The sequence below is a fragment of the Phyllostomus discolor genome, chromosome 1, assembly GCF_004126475.2.
Source record: "Phyllostomus discolor isolate MPI-MPIP mPhyDis1 chromosome 1, mPhyDis1.pri.v3, whole genome shotgun sequence".
Classification (NCBI taxonomy): domain Eukaryota; kingdom Metazoa; phylum Chordata; class Mammalia; order Chiroptera; family Phyllostomidae; genus Phyllostomus; species Phyllostomus discolor.
Genome location: NC_040903.2, coordinates 3,263,640 through 3,284,948, shown reverse-complemented (window position 1 = coordinate 3,284,948; position 21,309 = coordinate 3,263,640). Strand labels below are relative to the sequence as shown.

The window sequence follows — 21,309 nt, the reverse complement described above, 5'->3', positions numbered from 1 at the left end:
AGACAGAGAGAGAAGCAGGAGGAGGAGGCGAGGGAGGGAGATAACCATTGTTTAAACTTTTCCCCTTTGTTTCATTTCCTTTGCTGGCCACAGATGTTTATTCAGGTCTTAAAAATGTGCCTGCTGGACATTTTTCCGAAAAAGAAGTCGGACGATGAGTTCTACCAGAAGATTCTTTCAAAACAAGAAAATGTAAGTCTTCAGCCTGTTACGTCAAGGAGCCTGAGAGGTGGCTTGTTACAACACATAACACCTGGGAACGTGGTTTTGCTTCCGTGGACGGAAACGGCCTATTCCCACATACACTTCTAAACGCAATCTAGGGACATGGAAGGATGTGTGCAGATGTAAAAATAACCAAGTGTGTTTCTAAAATGTGAGGAAATGCTGGAAGCAGAGAAAAGAGAAGGAAGGATGTTGGTCATACTCATCACCAAAGGGAATCACCGCTGATGTTATTTTCTGCACAAGCTTGGGCTATTTTTACATGTAGAATTTTGCAGAACTTCACAAGGATTGAAGGATCCTGTTTCACTGCTTACTAAGCATGGTCTATTTTTCCTGGGCGATGAGGAGTATAAAAGAAAATAATCCGTGATTCTTGAGCCCTGTGTTTATGAGGAAAAGAGGTTTCTGTCCTCCAGCCTGAAGTGGGGCCACACCCGGAGCATCTAATCACGGCCAAGACATCCGGCCTGATGATGGGACAAGTCAAAGCGTTTCTCTTTCTAGAATTTAAGAAACGTTAGATTTTTTTCCCTTAGTTTTCTTCCCTCTGCTTTTCTGCTCCTCCAGGAGCTGCGGGAGCTGGAAAGGGGGCTGCGGGTCAGACTATCGGACACGGAGGTGCTGGGCTCCGGCGACCCCGAGTTCGTGACCCTGGCGGCCGTGGAGAAGAAGGAGCGCGAGCACGCGGAGCAGCTGATGGACAACGTGCGTGCGTGGTGGGCGCTCTTTCCGCAGCAGCAAAGCCGCGGCGTGGCTCGGGGAGCGGGGAGCCACGGGTGCCCCGGGAGCGTGTCCGACAGGGGAACTCTCAGTCGGCTGTGCCCTGCGGCCGGGGACCCGTTTCAGAGTGACACCAGGGAGAAGGTCTGACGAAGGACTTTTTTCAAACCAACCCCCCTTGTTTAAATCTTGGGTGGGCCTTTCTAGCATTGAAAGCCAAGGTGGCTGCGACAGTCTCTGGTGGCTGCGACCCTCTCTGGCCTTGCCCGTGGCGGTTAGAGTGGGTGCTGGCTGCCGGCCCCTGACGCCATGCACCCCCCTCGGAAACGCAGGATTTAAGTTCAGGGAGGGTAGCTTCCCTCCGACATCTCCTGGCTTTTGGGCTCCTTCCGCGCCCCCCTGTTCACATACTATGTATTTAAAGGAACGTCTCCTCGGCACCCGGGCATTGTGCCGGCCACTGGGGATCCAACATGAACTTGGGCCTGCCCCTGCCGGAGAGACGCTCAGGCCGGCCTGGGGGTGGGGTGGGGTAGGGGGTGCCAGGGACCCAGGTGAGCAGGTGCAGACTTACGGGCCACGAACGTGACAGATGGAAGCACATGGGAAGGCCGAGCGCCGTGGAGGGAGGCTCTGTCCCACCCCAGGGTTAGGGGCATCTTCACAGAAGAAAGGTCCAGGAGGCTTTGGGGAGAAGTGCGGGCGCTGGCCAGCGGGCAGGCGGGGAGGGCAGCCGGGAGGGCCGGGCCTCAGGGTCCTCCGTTCCTGCCGGGAGGGGGTCCCTTTCTGTTCTAGGAGGACCACACAGGCTGCTGCGGGGGTCCCCTAAAGAGCTGCAGGGCCAGTGCAGGAGGGATTTCATGAGGGCGGGTGTGGTGGGGAGGGGGAGGGGAGGAGAAGTGGGGGCTCGTGGGGTGGGATATAATGAGGTGGGGGGAGAGGGTGCACAGGATAAGTTCTGTGGGAATAAGGACCCCAGAGTGAGAAGCAGGCCGGGGGGGCGGGTGAGTCTGCTGGACATCCTGGAGGAGCCCCCCCAAGCTCAGGTGGGAGGGCAAGGAGAGCGGGTGTGTTTTTAGGGGGAGCCGGGGAAGGGAGGGTCCCTGAGTCCCCGAGGCGGCGGCCGTCTTGTCCGTGCCTGCACGTTTCTGGCAGAGGGGGCGTGGTTCTCGACAGAGTCTCTGAGGTGTCGGTGACCTGCAACTGTGGGGGTGCTCCCGCCCAGGAGTGTGGGGGGGGGTGCGCACAGAGGAGGGAGTCTGTGCCTGGTCCTGCATCCCGGCAGCAGCTGAGGGGCGAGGGCCCAGGAGGACCAAGACGAGACGGCAGAGCAGGGACTTGGAGGAACCAGGAGGAAACCTTGTCACGGACGCCAAGGGAAGTCCGGGCTTGTGAGAAGGATGGTGGGGGCCCCCTGGCTCTCTGGGGCTGGAGGAGAAGCCACGACGCTGGCTGGACCTGGAACTGTTTCCGGGTGCGAAGTTCATGGACGATCGTCCACTTCCTGTCCCAGCAGCTGGAGAGGAGGCCATCTGATGGGCCAGAGGGACAGGAAGGCGGCGGGTGGGGTCAGTGATGGGCCGAGCTGCTGGCTGGGGGCAGCCGAGGGTGTGCTGAGATGCCCGGAGACCCCGAGGTGGGAGAACAAACTTTTGAGGAGGGGCCAGTCCCTGCAGGCGCGGGCTTCCTCCTCCTGGCCGGGCCCAGCCCTGGGAGGCGGCTGGCTGGACCGCGTTGGTCTCAGGCTGTCGTTTTTCTCCACCTTCAGCCACAGCAGCAAGATCAGTGTGGGTCTGGTGTCCTTGACCCCTGACCCCTCTGTGCCTGTCCAGCCAGAAATGCCTGTCTCGGGGGCGGAGAGGTAGAGCCGAGATGGAGTCACTCAGAGCTGGGGGCTGAACGGACCAGAACCAAGGCTGCCTCTGCCCCTTGCCAGCTCTGGGACCTAGGACAAGGGCCCCGCCTTCCTGATCCTGTTCCTAGATTTTGTCCAGACACAAAATGCATACGTGAGAAGACACAGAACCCTCCAGCCATAAGATACAAGAGAGCAGCTAAGACTCCTGGTGACATCATTCTCAGTTCTGAGGGGCCACAGTGACGGCAGGGGCACCCACATTCCCAGCCGCTCGGCGACTCCAGCTCTGCTCCCGACGAGACGGGGAAGGAGGAAGGCGTCAGAGCAGAACGCTGGCACAGCCGGCAGCGCCTCTGCCTTGCCCTCCCTTGTGCCGTTAGGACAGGATCTGCTACTTAAATGGCCATTGGTGCTTTTATTTCCGGGGCACGTTTAATGCCTTCTAAAGATCTGGAAGCTTCCCAGAGCACACTGGAATTCTGTGCACACACCGCCCCCCCCCCCCACCCCTGCCGGCAGGAATCAGCCCGGTGAAGGGTCCTTACACCGTGGAAGCCAGTGCTGACCTGCCCTAGCAGCTGCTCATCACCGTTTGCTGCAAAGCCGCCTTGCCGCTGACCGGCGCCGGCGGTGGCACGAGGAGGGACCTCCAGAGGATGTGATGGTCGCTGAGATGGCCCTGCTCCGGAGTGCAGATGGTCTAGGATCTCAGCTTGCGATAAGGAGCGAATCGAAACTGCCAAGCCTGAGCCAGCTAGCTTTGTAGCTTTCTTAACTAAGTGTTCTCCCCCCCACCTCTTGCTTCTCATTCTCATTTCACAGATGGAAGCTTTCTGGAAACAGATGGAAAACATCCAGCACTTGCTCGTGGACCAGTTTAAGTGTTCCAGCTCCAAAGCCCGACAGCTCGAGACGAGTCTGACAGAGAGAATGATCGCAGCGGAGGGGTGGCTGCGGGACTCCCAGGACCTGCAGGCTCTGGTGCGCGGGGGGCCGGGGGTGGGGGCAGGGGGTGGGCATGAGGGGCGTAAGCCGGAGATGTGGAATCAGGAAGCTTGAAGCGCTGTACAGGTCATTCAGGTGCACACCTTCCACCTTCGTATTGGAGAGCGGGAGAGAGCCCAGGAAACAGTAATAGTCCATTCATCGTCCAGCCATCCTTCCTTCCACCCATCCACCATCCATCCATCATCCATCCACCATCCATCCTTCCATCCATCCATCCACCCATCCAGCCATCCACCATCCATTTATCCATCCATCCACCCATCATCCAATGCCTCCTCCATCCATCCATACACATACCTATCCACCCACCTACCCACCCACCCATCCATCCATCCATCTACCCACCCATCCATCATCCATCCACCACCCAGCCATCCTTCCATCCATCCATCCTTCCTTCCATCCATCCACCCATCCATCCGTCTATCCATCCATTCTTCCATCCATCTGTCAATCCACCATCCGGCCATCCTTCCATCCATCCATCCATCCATCTGTCTATCCACCATCCATTCTTCCATCCTTCTAGCCATCCATCCACCCACTCATCCATCCATCATCCATCCATCCATCCACCATCTATCCATCCATCTATCCATCCTTCCATCCATCCACTCATCCATCATCTATCCATCCATCCACCCATTCATCCACTTATCCACCATCCACCCACCCATCCCGCCATCCATCCCCCCCAAGTGCTTGCTGACCTATGACACCCTCGTCACCAGGGAGTTTCTCTGTGGAGGTTGGGGGTTCACCCTGCCTCTGACCCTGGGGACGAAGTCATGCCTTACATTTCGGACCCGTGCGCCACCCAGGTCACAGCCGGCTCAGAAACCTCCCCTGGCCACCCTGCCCTCAGCTCACAGGCTCAGCTGCTCAGACCCAGGAGCAGGTCCGTAGGGGCCAGAGTGGATTTCTGTGGCTTCTCCACGAACCGTCTGTTCCTAAGGGCAGTGTGCAGGCCTGCAGCGTCAGCGTCACCCCAGAGCTGGTTAGACATGCAGCACCTCCCCCCACACCCACACCGAGCTGTGTGCGTTAATAAATGTGCACCCCCACCCCGTGCACACAGCCGCTGGAGGACTCACACAGCCGCTGGAGGACTTTATATGGCTTGTCCCACCCAGTGCACACACAGCCCCCTGGCCTGCCTCAGCGCCACTAAAAGATAGGCAGGTGTGATGCTCATGGTGACAGATAAGGAGCCCGCTAATGATCCTCCCGGGACCCCACCCGGCCAACGGCAGGGCCGGGCCTGCACCCGAGCTTCCTGGTTTGCTGTCCAAGCCCCTTTGAACTGGATTGTAATGTGATCAGGCTGCCGATAGGAATGCTCGTCAGTGGAGACTTTTCCTTTTCTAATTTTTCTTTTTTTTATTTAATTATTATCCTGTCGGCAGGATATTGATGCAAGGAAAACAAATGTATCCTTAGCTGACTCTGGCCCAAGTATTTGCCAGAAACATCCAAACAGGGAGAAGCGAGAGGATTATCCAGGTGCTCCGGGGGCTCCTCAGCCGGCATCCCATGAGCGCCGCCTACGCGGAGCCCGGTTCAGTGACAAACGGTATTGCAGACTCGGGCCGGAGGGCTGAGCACGCGCCCCCGTCCTACCGCTGATGGGCCGTGTGGCCTTGCGTAGTTCCCCAGCCTCTCTGTGACTGTGACTCAGTTGCCCCCTCTGTAAAATGGGATCAGAGTGGCCGCTGCTCGGGCAGTGTGTGAGATCGGACAGTACGCCAGGCCTTCCCATTGGAAGGCAGCGCATGGGAAGCGCGCATGCGCGTTGGTGGTCAGACGCCCGCAGGCCACACATCAGCGGGCCAGATAGGCGCACGCCGTGGCTGCGGTGCCCAGAAAGGGCTGCAGTGGGCGTTTGGGCAGGAGAGGGCCGCATTAGCTCCGCCTGCCCCCACTCAGGCCCCTCCCCCGCACCCCAAGATGCATCTAGCGCTGTGCTGTGGATGAGCTAGAGAAGAGTTTCAGTCCTCGGGCCAGCGTCGCGGGCCTGGAACGTGTCACGTGGCCTGGATGACTGTCAGAACGGAGCCCCGGAGAGGGCCCTGAAGGTTATAGAATCCGACTCTTGGGACGCTGGAGGACAACTGGAAGCCACGGGCGGCGAGGGGCCTGGCTGCAGCAGTGATGACAGCCGCCACGTCCCCGAGCACCTGCTGTGCTCCAGCTGCTGCGTTGGCCCCCTACACGTTGTAGGACCTTTAGTCCCTGCAGCAGCTCTGCACGTGAGGGGTCCGATGAGGACTCCGCCCCCAACGTCCTGCAGCGCTGAGGGGCGGGGCCAAGTTCGACTGAACCCGGGGGCCCTGCCTGGCATCCCTTTGCTCCTCCTGCCCTCCGCCCTCCCTCTGGCGCCCCTCGGCTCAGGCTCCCCTCTCTCCCCTCCGGTCTGTCCTGCCCTGCAAACCCAGAGCGGTACTGCCACTAGCAGCCAGGCCTCAAGGCGAGAGCGCCTATCCTCCAGCGCCCTCTAGTGGTCAAGGGCCTGCAGGCTGCTGGCAGGTTCCTTTCTTTGGAGGAGAGGAAGGTGCAAAGCCACTGTCCCTCGGGCTAGTTATGTGTGGCCTTCCAGAATAAACCTCAGCGTCCTTGTCCATAGTTGGGGGTGGTTATTCTTGCCCTGTCCATACAGACCAGTGCGGCTCAGCTGCAGTGAGGCCCAGGCTGGGCAGCGGGTGGCTCGGACTCAGCCGTTTCAAGGGCCCTCAGTGCTTCAAGTGTCCTCAGGTTTAGCCTCTTAACGACAGAAGCACAGGGGCAGTGGAGCCTGGAGGAGGGGTGCGGTGGGGTGGGGTGGGGAAGATCAGAGCCTGCAGGGATGTGTAGGGCCCGGCCAGGCAGCAGGGTAAGGGGAGAAGGGGAGGGGTTGCAGCGGGAGGCAGGCCCGGTGTACGCCGAGGCCTGGGGGAGCTGCAGGCTGGGTGTTCTGAGCAGCCGGGAGCTGGAGGTGCGGGGACCGGGCTGGGGACTCAGCCAGGCCTGGTCCTGAAGGCTTTGTGCGCCATGCCCCGGAGTGTGGCCCGGGTCCAAGGGTGGGGACTGGAGGGTTTGGGCCAGGGGACCACAGAGCCACCTCTGCACCCCAGAAAGACCCCGTCTGCCATGTGGGGGCAGAGCGTGAGGGGACCATGGGGGGCTGGGAGACCAAGAACGGTCGGAGGCAGCAGCCCAGGGCAGAGGTGGCCTGAGCTGGCCTGAGCTGGCGTGGCTGGGGGTGGGCAGGAAGGGAACAGAGGAGGATCTGAGGAGGCAGGATCGCAGGCCTGGGGGAGACGGGGCGGGGCCAACTCAGGCCTCTGCTGGTGTCACGTGGCTGGTGGGGCCACTGCGAGGTGGGAAAGGATGCAGGCCTGCAGCTTTACTGAGCCCCACGTGCCACGGTGGCAGTGTCCCTGCAGCTGTAACGTGACCCACGTGCCATGGTGTCAGTGTCCCTGCAGCTTTACTGAGCCCCACGAGCCACAGTGGCAGTGTCCCTGCAGCTGTCATGTGACCCACGTGCCACGGCGGCACTGTCCCTGCACCCCCATCGTCCACGCTCCCGTCCCACAGTGCTCCTTCATTGGGCTTCTGCTCTCTGCGACGTAAGGCCGGTGTTGCAGACCTTGGGGCCCCCTTGGCCTCTGGTCAGCACGTCCTGCGTGGGAGAGGTCTCTTGTCCAGGGGAGGTGTCCCCAGTGATGACAACGTGGTGGGACAGGGTGGGGCCGGATCTGAGGTCTGGCTCGGGGGTCACGGCTCTCCTCGGGTCTCTTAAAGCCCCAGCACCGGGCTCCGTGAGGCCCCAAAGCCCAGAATTCCCATGACGCCTCTCCGCTCCCTGCAGTCCTTTCCCGGGGCTGTGGCCGCCACGGGCCTGGGGGGCGGGGAGGGAGGGCTCTGAGAAAGGCGGGGTTTCCCCTTCGGTTGTGCGCAGACCCCAAGTTCCTTCCCAGAAGAGTGACCCTCTGTGGAGCACTTAGTAGCCCAGGGTCCGTGTCACCGCGTCCCCATGAGGGATGATGCGGTCCCTGTCTGAGGAGCAGACGCAGGAGGCTCAGAGGGGAGGTGGGGGCCCCGGACAGAGCCTGTTGCTGGGAGCAGATGGGCAACGTCCCGCTGAATGTCTGGCGTCCGTCTCTTCGCAGGACATCCTGGAGCGGACGATGGGGCGGGCGCACATGGCCAAGGCGATCGAGTCCCTGAGGCAGCAGGTCCAGGAGGAGACCAAGTGCCGGCTGGCCGCCATCTCCCGCAGCCTGGACGGGCTGACCGTCGAGGGGAGACTGTCGGGGGGGCAGAAGGAGGAGCTGCTGACCCAGCAGCACAAGGCCTTCTGGGAGGAGGCGGAGCGCTTCGGCTCGGGTGAGTGAGCTTCAGCAGGGTCCGGGTCTGGGGCCCGGGCCTCTCGGGGCCACCGAGCTGTGGGCCATGGGGGGGGGGGGGGGCAAGGCTGGGGCACAGCCCTCGTCCGTGTCCCAGTTCTGCCCTGGGGGACCGGTCGCTCAAATTCTCTGAGCCTCAACTTGCCTTCTGCATAAATCGGGGTACACACGCGCTGCCTCCTTGGGCCAGGCTCTGCTGCTGCATTGGGGCGTCAGTGATCCAGGCTGACAGGGAGCCCAGGGTCCCTGGAACTTGCAGAGGGCCAAGGAGGGTGGGAACACCCGGAGGAGACACGCCTCTGAGCTGCAGCCGGCAGCACCTACACTCGTCATGGGCCCCGCGTAGCTGCCAGGTGGTGCGCTGGTGCGCTTGAGCCAGCAGAGGGCGCCCGACGTGGCTACCTCCCACAGGTGGTCCTGCTCCTGGGCCGACGCTGCGGAGTGGCAGGCAAGGGCTGAAGCCATCCAGGGCCCCGAGACTTAGTCCAGGTCAGACCTGCAGTGGGGACCCGCGAGAAGAAACCCTGGTCTCCCACTGCAGGGCCGGCACCACCTCCACGCCAGCTTCCTCTCGCCCGGGGCGACACACGGCCTGGACGGAGGCACCAGGCCGGGCCTCTCGGGTCTCGTCAGGATGTCTGCAGGGCACCCACGTGCTTGACAAGGTCCCCAGCAGGCTCTGACCCCCACTCAGGCCTGGACCCCACAGCTCGGGCCACCCTAACAAGATTCCACGGACGAGGGGCCTGAGCAACCGACTTTCATTTCTCCCAGTTCTGGAAGCTGGAAGGCCCAGCCGATTCGGTTCCTGGGGGGGGCCCATGCCCTGGCCTGCGCGGGGCCCCTCCCCGCTGCACCCGCATGTGTTGGGAACCGTCCTGCCTGGTTTCAGAAGCTGTAACCCCCCCAGGCTAAGGCTAAGGGAACCGTAAGCCAGCAAGGAGACAAAAGCTTATCTCCCTGGCAGGAGCGCTGCTTCTGCTGCTTCATCCATAACTGAACCCCAAAGCTTGGTTGGTTAGCCAAAGACAGGTAAGATTCCCCAAGGGGGGAACAACCTAAGACAGGCACGATCACGTGGGAGGCCCCCAAGAAACGACTTTGGGGCTACAGCTAAAGGGGGTGATGGACCCTCGCTCCTCGGCTTTGACATAGCCTGAGTCCTCATTGGTCTGGGAGAAAATCTCCTTATCTCCTGGCTGCCTTAGTTCCTGTGCTCCACCTAAGCCTGAAACAATGACAGGTTGGTGCAGCTCTGTGCTGGAAAGGGCGGGTTCCCCGGGTGATCGGGCCTAAGAAAGAACATGTAAATTACTGTGAAACCTGCTTTGTTTAGAATGCTCTCAGTTGAATGAGAAGGGTCCAAGGAGGATGTTAGTTTGTTCCTCAAAGTTTTACCGCTCTTTGACCCTGACTCAAAATAGGCCCTCAGACTTCCTTGTTACCTATTGTTTGATCCTTACTTTCTGAAAATGAGTAATGAGCTTTTACCTGAATTCTTATGCAAACGAAGTCAATAAAAAGCCTCTCCGGAGGGGGAACGGCGTGCTCTCCCCACCAGGGAGGGTGGCCATGGCGCCCTCCAGGAGAGAGGGTGGCCAAGGTGCTACCCACGTGAGGCATGCCCCTGCTGTTCCTATTCCCCCACAGGACCTGGTTGTCTCTGGGTATGTTTTTTCTCGTGTTTCAACGAGCCATCCGCAGCGTTCTGTGATCACTGCTGGCCGGTGACCCACACATCACGCACGTGGCAGAGAGAGGGCTCTCTCACGTCCCTTCCCCTTCCGAGGCCCCAGCCCCATGCGTCAGGGCCCCAGCCTCATGACCCCATTTAACCTCAGGGACCTCCTCAGAAGTCCCATCGCCAAACACAGTGACCACAGGGATTTGAGGGGACACAGTTCGTAGCAAGTTGAGAGCAGGGCTGGGTCCCACCCTTGGGCTGGCCCCAGCCCTGGCTCTGTGCTCAGCACGCTGCTGGGGCTGAGGGACCAGGCGGGGCCCTCCCCCTGGCTCACCTGCCCCAGCACCCCGGGGACCTTGCCTTTGTCCTGGCCCGCCCTGCTCCTGGGCTGAGGACCTAAGAACTCTAAGTGGGGGGTCTCTCCAATTACTGTGGGGCTGTGGGCTTCAAAGAGCCAGGGGCCCTAACACCAGCCTTTCGGAAGCACGCGTGCCCGAATGGTAGAACGAAAATGGAATTCACCCCCAAGCCCCGCCCCCTCCTTGCGCTGGCAGAGGAAGCTGGGGCGAGTTTTGGCAGGAGAGTCACCGGGCCGTCCTGTGGCTTGTTTCAATTTCAGAGTTTGTCCGGCGAGGCAAAGAGCTGGTCCAGGCGTCGCGGGTTCGCCAGGCGGAGGGGACGGCCGCGTTGATGCTGGCCCAGGAGGAGGAGCGGAAGAACTTCCTGGCAGAGGCGCCGCTGACCGCTGACCCCGACGGGCTCCTGCAGGTGACCTGCTGCCCACTCGGCCGCCACCTCTGTGGGCACGCCCGTCCTGGGGGCGGCCATGCAGGCTGACCGCGGTGTGGCTCAGTCGCTGTCACCACGCACAGGAAGCCGGAAGCTTGGGCATCCAGCGGACGGGAGGTCAATTCTTGGCTTCCCATGTGTCAGCCCGTGACCTGGGCCGGGTTCTCCGAGCCCTGCCTCCCTAGCTCCTGGTCTGTAAGCTGGCAATAAGGGCCCCGCCGGGTGGGCCTCCCCGGGCCTGTGCAGTGGTCCCCAGCAGCGGGAGTCAGAGAATGCTGCATCCAGGAGAGAGCAGTCGTGGGGCGCCCTGGTAGCACCCCCACACACACGGGGCTGGACAAGGGCACAGCCCAGGGTGCCCTGGAGACTGGACTCACGGGGCCTGGCCTGGGCCTCAGTGCTGGAGCAACAGGGGCCCAGACCCTGGGCCTCACTTTCCTGAGCATGAATCATGGGGGGACACCCTTTAGATCTGAGAGGCAGGGGTCAGGGAGATATTCTAGGGGGAAAAAAGTCTGCATTTTTCTTTCTAATTCAGCCTCTGTTTTTACTCACAGGCTTTCCACGAGGTCCTGGAGCGGCAGCGGCTGACACGCAGCGACCTGGAGGAAGAGGACGACCTCAGAACCACCGAGGCCATGGCTGCACTCTGCCAGGTACGTGACCCCCGGTGGGCCCGCCCACAGCCCTCAGGATCTGAGTGTGCACAAGAACCTCGCAGCCTCACTCCCAGACCTCAGCGCCCCAGCGTGGCTTGCCCTGTGTTTTCCAAGGGCTGTGCACACAGTGGCCTGTAAGGGGCAGAGTTGGAAGCAGGGAGCCCAGGGAGGCCTCCCGGTGGTCCAGGCCCGGGTCAGCGGGGGCCTGGCTGGGCTGGTGCAGGCAGGGGCGATGAAAAGGCATGGGGCCAGGGTCCGTTTTCATGGTCAGCGTCTCCGTCTCCTCAGTTAAAACGAGGATAATAAGCTTTCTTCAGGCTTTCAAAACGTGTTGTGACTGCTAGTGCATCACTGCCCAGGAGGGTGTGTGTGCGCAGGATCCTGTGTGTGCACGGGGGTCTGTGTGTGTGTGTGTGTGCACAGGATTGTCTGCATGCCCAGGGTGTGCTCACGGCGGGGGAGCTCGCCTAGCGGTCTGGCGGGCCCTTGCCCAGACCCAGCCCACAGGCGGAATCTCCCCCTTTCCCCCGGCCAGACTCCCACCGTGCTACTGCGGGGGGGCAGGGGGAGTGATGCCCACCCGCCGGCTCTCAGGCTGCCGAGAAAAGCGCACGTTCCTGAATTCCCGCCATCTCTTGACCTTTAAACACACAGCAGAGCCTCCGCTCAACGGAGACACGTGCCCCTAAACGACAGGTCTTGGCGCCGCGTGCGGAGATTTCTGAGCTCCGGCCAGAGTGGCCCGGCAAGGACAGGCGGGGGCTGAGGGCTCCCAGGGGGGCAGGGCGGGGGGGCCTGGTGACGTGGCAGACCCACCACGCTCAGGGCCTCCACGCCTCCGGCTCCCAGGAGGAGTCAGGGCGAGGGAAGGAGGAGAAGGTGAGACTCCAGCCTCGGAGGAGGCAGAAGGAATAGACACCAATGAGGGGGTCAAGGGCAGGCTCCATGACAGCCCTCCCCTGTGAGCCCGAGGGCAAGTTCAGGTGCCCCCGGGACCACCCTCTGGCTCTCTAGTTCTCTGACGGACGTGCGCTGGAAGCCGGTCTGCTCGCAGTCTCGAGTTAGGGCAGCAGAAGGCCCAGACTCAGGTCCGCGGGAGACAGGGCCCGGGGGCGGAGCCTGGAGTCTCAGTGCCAGGCTTCCAGGGTCCCGTCCCCGCGGGGGCCTGGGCAGCCCCAAGGTCCTGGCAACCACGATGCGTGCCCTGACACACTGTGCGTCACTGACCAAGGAAGCTCCCTGGAGCCTCGGTGTCCACAGTGTTTGTCAGGGCATGGTCGGTCCCATGGACGTGCTGGACCCCCCGTGTGGGTGGCCTTAACCTCCGGCCCCTGCAGGTCAGCTGATACCTCACGGCCAAGGCCCCACCCTGACGCCATCATTATCACAGGCCATCAGACGGGGCCGAGATCCCCCACAACCCAACAGCCCCTTCTCAGGGAGGACGTTGCAAGAGTTTAGAGGTCACCTTCCGGGAACCGGGGCAAAGGTCAGGCCTCTCCCTCGACCGGGTCACTCCTTCCACGCACAGCAGTGACCGGTGAAGGTGTTTTGTTCAAGGTCGTGCAGCTGGGGAGCCTGGATTCAGACCGAGGGCCCCTGAGGTTCAAGTGGGGAGAGCGAAGCATTGGGGAGCCCGTGGGGCGGGGCAGAGGAGCGTGCAGCCCCCCACGAGGGCGCAGCCGGGCCCCCCGAGGGCTATAGAGGGGTGACGCAGGAGGGGCGATCAGTCCAACCGCGTGAATGAATGAATGAAGGAAGGAGGAAATCAAGGAAGGAGTGAACCCACTGAGCTGTGGGCATTCTGAGGGGGCGTCTGAGTTTCCTGCAGCTGCCGCAACAAAGCGACTGAAACAACACGGAGTGATTACCTTCCAGCTTGGAGGGCAGGGGGCCGAGCGGGTGTCCCTGGGCTACAGGGAAGGTGCTGGGAGGGCAGGGCGGTGTTCCTTCTGTGGGCTCCAAGGGAGAGTCTGTTAACTTGGCTCCTCCAGCTTCTGGGGCCGCCCCCATTCCTCGGCTCGTGGCCCCTCCTGTGACCCCACGGCAGAGACGGTGCATTCCTGCCTCCCCTCGCTCTGACTCCCCCGCCGCCCTCATTCACCGATGAGGAGCCTGTGATTGCATCGCCCTCACCTGGGCACCCCAGGCGCACCTTCCCATCTCACTTGCTCACACCTGCAAAATCGCTTTGACCGTGGGAGGTGGCATATTCCGGGGGCTCAGACGTGGACGTCTCAGGGAGCCACCACTTGGCCACCATGGACCGCTGTGGTGCGAGAGAGGGCGAGTCCGTCCACGTGGCCACCCGCTATCCAGGGCCAAGGGCAGTGCATGCGTCGTCACGGAGGGTGCGGAGTGTGAGAAAAGCAGGCTGGCACGCTCGCACCCACCCACCCACCCCTGTGGCGGCACGGCTCTGGGCTTTCACCCAATGAAGCTGCCGGAGGAAGGAAGTCACGCTGTCTTTGTTTGCCGCAGTAAAACTTGCCGGAGCCCTCGCGGTCCTACCTGCCGACCGATTATCCCCCTCCTTCTGTTTGGTGGTTTCCCCAGCAGCCCGCCTCCTTGCAAGGAGGGGCCCAGGTGCCACGAAGGGAAGAGTCACTCAGAGTGCAGACGGACCGAGTGTGGGCCCCGTCTGGCTGCGTCCCAGCTGTGGGGCCCTGTCCTTGTCTCTCAATCTCTCTGGTCTAGGAATTCTTAGCTGCCTTCCTTACAGATTGATCATAATAAAGAAGCCCCTTAGCACCCAAAAGTGCCACCCGTAGTCCTCGGGATGAACCCTAACACCCCTAACCTGGCCCATGGTGACCCGCCAGCCTGGTGTGTGAGGCTCCCACATGACCTGACCCATCTGACTTGGCCCCAAAACCCCTGAGACCAGCCAACCTGGCCCCTAAGCAGCCCTCCTGATGGAGCTCACAAGGCTGGCATGAGCCAGCCCACCCCGGTGGCCTCTCTGGACTCATGCCCCTTGCTGGCTCCCTGCCAGCCAGCCTCAGACATCCCTCAGGTCCCCAAGGGCACCCCGGGGCCTCCTACCCCAGTGCCTTTGCACGTGCTGTTCCCCCAACCTGAGACACGGTTCCCTCCATGCCCCCAGGTCTGCGTGTCCTCATCCTGGTCCCAGTTACGAGTCACTTCTTCAGGGGGCCCTTCCTGACCCCTCCCCAGTCCAGTCAGGTTCCCTGGTCTGTCCCTGGGGCTGCCACCCTCCCCACCACCACACTTGTCCTAGCAGTGCCTGCCCCTGGCACCGAGCCCTCAGGCGGTGCAGTGGAGACTCGTGCAGGGACAGTCTATGACAGCTGCTGGGGTAACACACCTCCACCCCGCAGCAGCAACGGGCCCCTGCTGTCTAGGGGTGCACCCCGTAACCACGGCCACCTGAAGGGACAGGAATTATCCTCCTGGTCGGTACACTGGCCAGAGGGTGGTGAACCCCGGCAGGGCCTGATGAACATGGCACACTCCATGGTCTCTCGTTTCCTGCCCAGGCCCCCTGGCTAGCCAGGGAGTGCTCCTCCCCCAGCCCCGTGGAGGGCTAGCCTGCACCCTAGCACACGCCACACCCACCTCCCTTTATTGGCCAACGCAGGTCACGTGACCGAACCCAGCGTTAAAGGACAGGAGGTCCTCCAGGGCAAAGCCCAGCGGCAGAGGCCGTGCGTGGCGGCTGGGGGTGCGGGGGCAGAGGGAAGCTTGCCCTGCTCCGTGCTGGCTGTCATCATAACTTATGCCGTGTTTTCCTGTGTGTAAGGCGCTCCCACACATGATCCACAGCCGTGCCTTTGGCCCAGACTTTCAGGAAAAGAATCTTCCACTTTAATTTTTTCGTTCAATTTGTTATTTGTTTCGATTTAGAAACAAAACCACTGACCATATTCCAGGGTACTATTTTGCATACAGACATCATTATTGCTTTCTAGAGGTACACTTCTGATGCATGCGTATAAAGAATTTAAAACATTTATATAGATACGGAATTAGTACTACCCATGTATAATGCGCATCCTTGTTTTTCCCTCAAAAATTGGGCAAAACAGTGTGCTTCATACACGGCAGCACACGGTGGTCAGCCCTTGAAGCAGATCCTGCGTTCACAGAGCTGCTCGCAGATAAGAAAGCGGGGACCCCCTTGTCTGGGGCAATGCCCCTTCCTGGCCCGAGTCGTTTCTCCGTGAGAAGCCTGGGGGTGGACACTCACCCTCCGGGCTTGGGCTGCGGAGGCAGCACCCCGAGGGAGGGCACAGAGGCAGGGCGCAGCTTTGCCTCGGCCTGGGTCCCCGGGGCCCCTGTGTGAGGGACCGTTTTTTGCCGTAAACTGACACTCGTGAGGAAGGGGAGAGCGCGTACCCCACGGACGAACCAGTGGTCATCTAAGTGCCGTCCAGGGGACCGCCACCCAGATGAAGGGACGGACGTGGCCAGGCCCCCAGGAGCCCCCCGCGCACCGTCTCTGAGTCCCGCACCCTCCCTGCCCCCAGGAGCCGGATCCCGGCTCTCGTGCAAACGGAACCCAGAGGCTCGTGCCCGTGGGCGCCCGGCGTCCTTCACCCCGCCTGCTGCTTGGGACAGTTGTCCCGTATCCCCGTGGGCAGGGCAGTGGTTCCTCCTTCCCCGTGGGTCCGTGTCGGGTCCCTGTCGGCCCCTCGTGTGAACACGGGGCCCGTGGTCCGTTCCGCTGCCGATGGACATGCGTGTGGCCGCTCAGGTTAGACTGGGACGCGTTCTGTGGACATGCACGTCCTAGCCCGTGCCGCCGGACACACCCGTGCACGCCTTTCTCTGGGGCGGAGACCAGGGAGCGGAATTGCTGAGTTCAGGAGTGTAAGCGGGCCGACCCGCCGTCGGCGGTTACCAAAGTGGCCGCCAGTTGGATTCGTGTGCGTAATTTGCAGGTACTTTGGTGAGAATTAACGTCTGTACGACACCGGTCTTCCAGTCCAGAGACGTGGTAGGCCCGTGCACTCAAGTCTCATTGAATCTTTCTTAATAGTGCTTTATAATTTCCACCCATAGGTGTAATGTTTGCTATAGTTTCGTTTTGTTTTGTTTTGTTTTGTTTTGTTTTCAGATTCAGGAAGTCTCCCTTCAAGCCTCCTTCCGTTTCTGTTTTGCTAAGAGTGTTTCTTTTTTTCTTTCTTTCTCTTTTTAAGATTTTATTTATTTATTTTTAGAAAGGGAAGGAAGGGAGAAAGAGAGAGAAACATCCATGTGCAGTTGCTGGGGGTCATGGCCTGCAACCCAGGCATGTGCCCTGACTGGGAATTGAACCTGTGACACTTTGGTTTGCAGCCTGCACTCAATCCACTGAGCTACGCCAGCCAGGGTGCTAAGAGTGTTTCTGGTGCACAAAAATTAAATTTTGTGAAATGGTTTTTCTTCATCTGCTCACGTAATCATCACGATGCTTTCCTGCTCTGTTCTGTTGACTTGGCCCATGGCATTGACCTCGGCAGTGCCTGGAAGTGCAAACGAATGAATTTCCACGTTTCCATCTTCCTGCTGCGTTTACCCGGCTAGTCTCGGGGAGCCACCCCCTCTATTCCTAGTCACGCTTTTTTCCTTGAAGACCGTTTCGTCTACTATTCATGTAGCAAAAAGCGACCCCGTGTTTACTAGGTTTGGGTGACAGACTCATTCATTCGTTTTCAAAATAAATTTTCAGAGAGCATGGCGGCTGTGAAGTCGGGGGCTGGGCCTGTAAAATAAAAAACGGGGCTGTAAAATAGGGGAACTGGTGCCATTTGTTTAACCTTTCTCTTGCCGGACAGGCGAAGCCTCAGTCTCTCACCTGTAAATTTCTTTCCTCAGTTTTGGGAAATTTCTAAGCCATGATCACTTTAGATATTGCTTCCACCTGGGCTTTCTCTTCTGCTGGGTACGCCAATTAAAAATGTTGGGTTTTCTGCCCTGGCTGGTGTGGCTTAGTGGATCGAATAATGCTGGCCTGCAAACCAAAGGGTTGCTGGTTCGATTCCCAGTCAGGGCACATGCCTGGGTTGCAGGCCAGGTCCCCAGTGGGGGGCACATGAGAGAGAATCACACATTGATGCTTCTCTCCCTCTCTTCCTGCCTTCCTCTTTCTCTTAAAAAATAAATAAATAAAATTTAAAAATAAATCATGAAAAATCTTTTAAAAAACATTGGATTTCCTCATTGCCTCTTTCATGCCTGTATCTTCTCCACGTTTTCCAGCCTCCGTCCTTCCTCGCTCCGTGTGGGTTCTCTCCTGCTCTGCCTCCCAGCAGGCTTCCTTCAGCCGCATCCGGCCGCCGCTGGACCGGTGCACTGGGTTCGTGAAACTGGACCGTATTCTTCCGTTCCAAAAAGTCTGGTCGGTTCTTTTTAAACGAAGGAGCGCTACTTCTTATAACTTCCAGCTCCTTGCTCTAGGGTGTAAGGGTGGCTGGCCCTCACGAGCTCGGACGTGTCGACGCCGTGGGGCCGGTGTCTGTCACTCCACCCTCCGCGCTGCCCGTGGGTCTGACGCGTAACACCGTCACGTGGCTCTCTCGGCTCCAGGAGCTGTTCCGCGGCACCGTGGCGGCGTTCCAGGCGTTCGTGGACACCCTGTTCCTGCAGACGCTCCCGGGCCTGACCCGCCTCTCCCGCGAAGAGTGCGGGCGCCTGAGCCAGGAGGCCCAGCAGGACGCCGCCCTGCGGCTGGGCCGGTCCGACCGCTTCCGGAAGCAGCAGTGGGAGCTGTTCCAAGGTCTCCTGGAGCAAGAGGAGCAGGTGCGGGCAGTTTGTAAGACGTCTCGGCGTGGGGGGGGGGGGGGGGCGGGGACTAGAGACTGCGTTTCTGAAACTTAGGAGGAATGATGAGAGGTTTTGCTCACTGAGCACCTCCTGGTGCCTTCGCTCAGTGCTTTACCACGGTTCTGGTTGCCGGCCTTTCACCAGAGCCCTCACAGTGGGCTGGGGGTGGGGGGGTGGCGGCGAAGCCCCTCCCCAGGAGAGGGAGTCAGTAGGTAGTGCCTTCAGCTGATCCTTGAGAAAGACCAGCAAACCCCGTTCTTCGGAAAGAAACCACAGAAGGGGTTTCACGGGGCAGTGGATGGTGGGGGTGGGGGGCAAAGATGAGGGGCTGCCCTCGTGGGACTCCTGCTTTACAGTGAGTCTGTTTCACCGTGAAAACCATGTATACAGACCTGGCCGGGTGGCTCAGTGGGTGGGCGCACCGTCCCGTACACCTGCAAAGGGCTGCAGGTTCGATCCCCGGTCGGAGCACATGCCTGGGCTGTAGGTTTGACCCCGGGTCAGGACACGTTCGGGAGGTAACCGGCTGATGCCTCTCTCACATCAGTGTTTCTCCCCCTCCCCCTCCCTCGTTCTCTCTCTCTCTAAAACCGGTGCGTGTATCCTCGGCTGGGGCTTTAAGAACACGTGTGCACCTGCGCTAGGTGGAGTAACGGCCCACAGACAGGTCCGCATGCTCATCCCAGACCCCGAACCTGTTAGCAAACCAGGCACAGGGGTCTGTGCAGGTGTGACCAAGGACCCTGAGATTCGGAGCTTATTCTGGATTATCTGGGCGGGCCGAGGTCATCGCCAGGGACTCTTTAGAGACAACCCAGTGTGCAGACAGGCCCCTAACCTGGGAAGCTGAACCCGGGGCCTGAGCCACAGCAAATCCGTTCACAGGCTGGGGGACCTTTGCCCGTCCGCTGACCTTTAACAGCTTCCGTTCTGCACACCTTGTTAGCTGTCTCAGAGCCACGGCTTCTGCGTGAAAAAAAGACAGGGATCGAGTTAAAGCCTTTTGCATGGTGCTCAGTCACTTGATGCCATTGACATTGAAAATATCGGGATTTCACTTCTGCTACATCATTAGACAAAGACCTATGATTCATCGAAAACTCTCTGGTTAGAAGCTTTAAGTTATCTGAGGCCAAAACCACACTCTGCACAGCTCCTGGTTGGTGAGGAGCCTCACAAGGTGACTTGGTGAGATGGAGCGAAAGTGTTACAAATCCCGACGCCCAGAGCCGGAGTCCAGGCTGCAGGGCTGGGTGCGGGTCTTCCTGCGTTCTGCGTGCAGCCTGCGCCCCCTGCAGGCTGCTGGGAGTAGCGCCCTCCGAGCAGCTGGAGGTGTGGAAAGGGGAGGACTCACGCGAATGACTGAGTGCCGGGCTGGCACCCAGTGGTCTCTCCCTGGGGTGCATCGACGGGGAACACGCCGAGCGTATATCACTGCCAAACTCACATGGACAGAGATGGTGCGTCTCTCCAGATTCATCAGTGTAATCCAGTCAGATTAGAAGACAATCCAAAAAAACAAGCTGTTTCCCAAAACTTGAGAAGCCGACCCTAAAACCCGTAGGAAAGGAAGGACACCCAAGAATAGCTCAGCCTGGGGGGGGAGGGCAGGGGGGGCCTTGCCCGAGCTGCTGTGAAACGTCACTATAAGCGACAGCTGAGAAGCAGGGAGGCGTGCGGCAGAAATACACGACCCACAGAACAAAACCCGGAGCTCGGACCGAGGTCTGTGTACAGGGCAACCGTGTGCACGTGGAAACTGCGTGACACACAGTGGCCGGTGGCAGGTCACCAAGGGGGAAACTTTAATGGAGGTGCCAGCACCGTGAGTATCCGAGCGTCCGGAGGAAGTCAGACCCCTCCCTCACGCCACAGAAAATCAGTAGGAGATGCTTTACCCGGTCCATGCAAGCGGGAAACATTTTCAGTTTTAGGAGAAAATGTAAGAGGCAATGCTGGTGCCACCAGGGTAGAGGGGTTTTAGACAAGAAATAAAAGGCACGTGCCCACCGAGCTGTGGTGGGCGGGAGGAGGCCCTTGAGCTGACCCCTGTCCCCCTGTCCCCCTGTCCCGGGCCCAGGTGTGGATGGAGGAGCTCGCCCTGGCCGCGGTGCTGCAGACCCACCTGCGGGACGAGCAGGACAGCGTCACCCGCCATGTGCTGGGCCGGCTCGGGGGCCTCAGTGAAGAGTGAGTACGGCGCTGGGCGGGGTTGGGGGGGCGGGGATCGGGGCCCTGTGTCCTGTGTGATGTGCCACGCCAGCCCCGGTGTCCTCCTCTGCAAGGGGAGAGGACACAGGCCCTGCCCCCACCTCTCCCAGGGTGGTTTTGAAACCCACCGAATTGTAAAGGCGGGGCTGGGCAAAAGTAGGTTTCCCGGTGTGAGTTCACGAAACAGAGCAACAGAGAGTAGCGTTGTTTGTTAAAAGCTACCCCCACCCCCACCCCCGCCCACTCCCCCCCAAGGTCCACGCAGTGGCTCCTGCAGGAGCACGACCTGCTGCTGCGCTCGGCCCTGCGGAGGCTGGCGCTCCGCGGCCACGCCGTGGCCGCCCTGACCCAGATGCGGCTGTCGGGGAAGAAGAGCCTCCTGCAGGAGCTGCGCGAGCAGCGCGCCCTGGAGCAGGGCTCCGCCCACTGTCTGGACGAGCACCAATGGCAGCTGCTCAGAGCCCTGGTGAGCGCGCCGTGCGGGCCCCTCCCCCCCGTCCGTCAGAACCCCGGTCCCGCCTCCCGCAACGTGAAGGGGTGGGGCAGTGGGGCTCCAGTGTGTGCTGGAGTGAGAACTATGCGGAGAAGGCACGCGACCCCGGAGCAGAGCTAGGTCCAGTCGTCACCGGGAGGTCGGGGGAAGGGGGTCCCCTCCGTTCTAACAGATCCTGAGAAAGACCCTGTAAATCACGGGGCTGCGATTAAACCCCAGCAGGCCGACTCCGGGTCTCAGGAAGCCACGGAGCTCCAGGGGCAGCCGGGGTTTCTGGCCCACAAGTTCGGGGCAGGCTCACCCTCTGCCTCGCTCGGCCAGGGGGGCTGGTGGGAAGCAGGCGGCCCCTCCTTGCCTGAATCACAGTCACACGAGGAAAGACAGGGCCCGGGGCCCCACGGGCCCTGCTTTGGCCTCTGTGATGTTCCCCGTTACTCAAAACCCAGCTCTGCTGTGTGACTTTTGGAAAGTTACTTCACATCTCTGAGCGCCTGTGCTCTCAT

At 60.5% G+C, this 21,309-nt stretch overlaps 1 protein-coding gene and 1 long non-coding RNA gene across 3 annotated transcripts in view; one reads left to right on the top strand and one right to left on the bottom strand.

The window, feature by feature from the left end:
* The window catches only part of EVC (EvC ciliary complex subunit 1), a 40,345-nt gene that overhangs the window by 10,875 nt on the left and 8,161 nt on the right, over nt 1–21,309 (top strand). For both annotated transcript variants that reach the window (XM_036018681.1, XM_028507331.2), the window contains exons 6-14: nt 94–192; nt 796–933; nt 3,629–3,787; nt 7,966–8,182; nt 10,506–10,654; nt 11,233–11,331; nt 17,866–18,078; nt 20,183–20,292; nt 20,569–20,779. In XM_036018681.1, coding sequence (XP_035874574.1) covers nt 94–192; nt 796–933; nt 3,629–3,787; nt 7,966–8,182; nt 10,506–10,654; nt 11,233–11,331; nt 17,866–18,078; nt 20,183–20,292; nt 20,569–20,779 — 1,395 coding nt within the window. The remainder of the gene's footprint in view (nt 1–93; nt 193–795; nt 934–3,628; nt 3,788–7,965; nt 8,183–10,505; nt 10,655–11,232; nt 11,332–17,865; nt 18,079–20,182; nt 20,293–20,568; nt 20,780–21,309) is intronic.
* Nucleotides 110–15,287, bottom strand: LOC118499020. The gene is made up of 3 exons (XR_004901520.1): nt 15,162–15,287; nt 13,569–13,570; nt 110–120 (listed from the first exon to the last, which is right to left on the bottom strand). It is a non-coding gene; the product is annotated as an uncharacterized LOC118499020 (long non-coding RNA).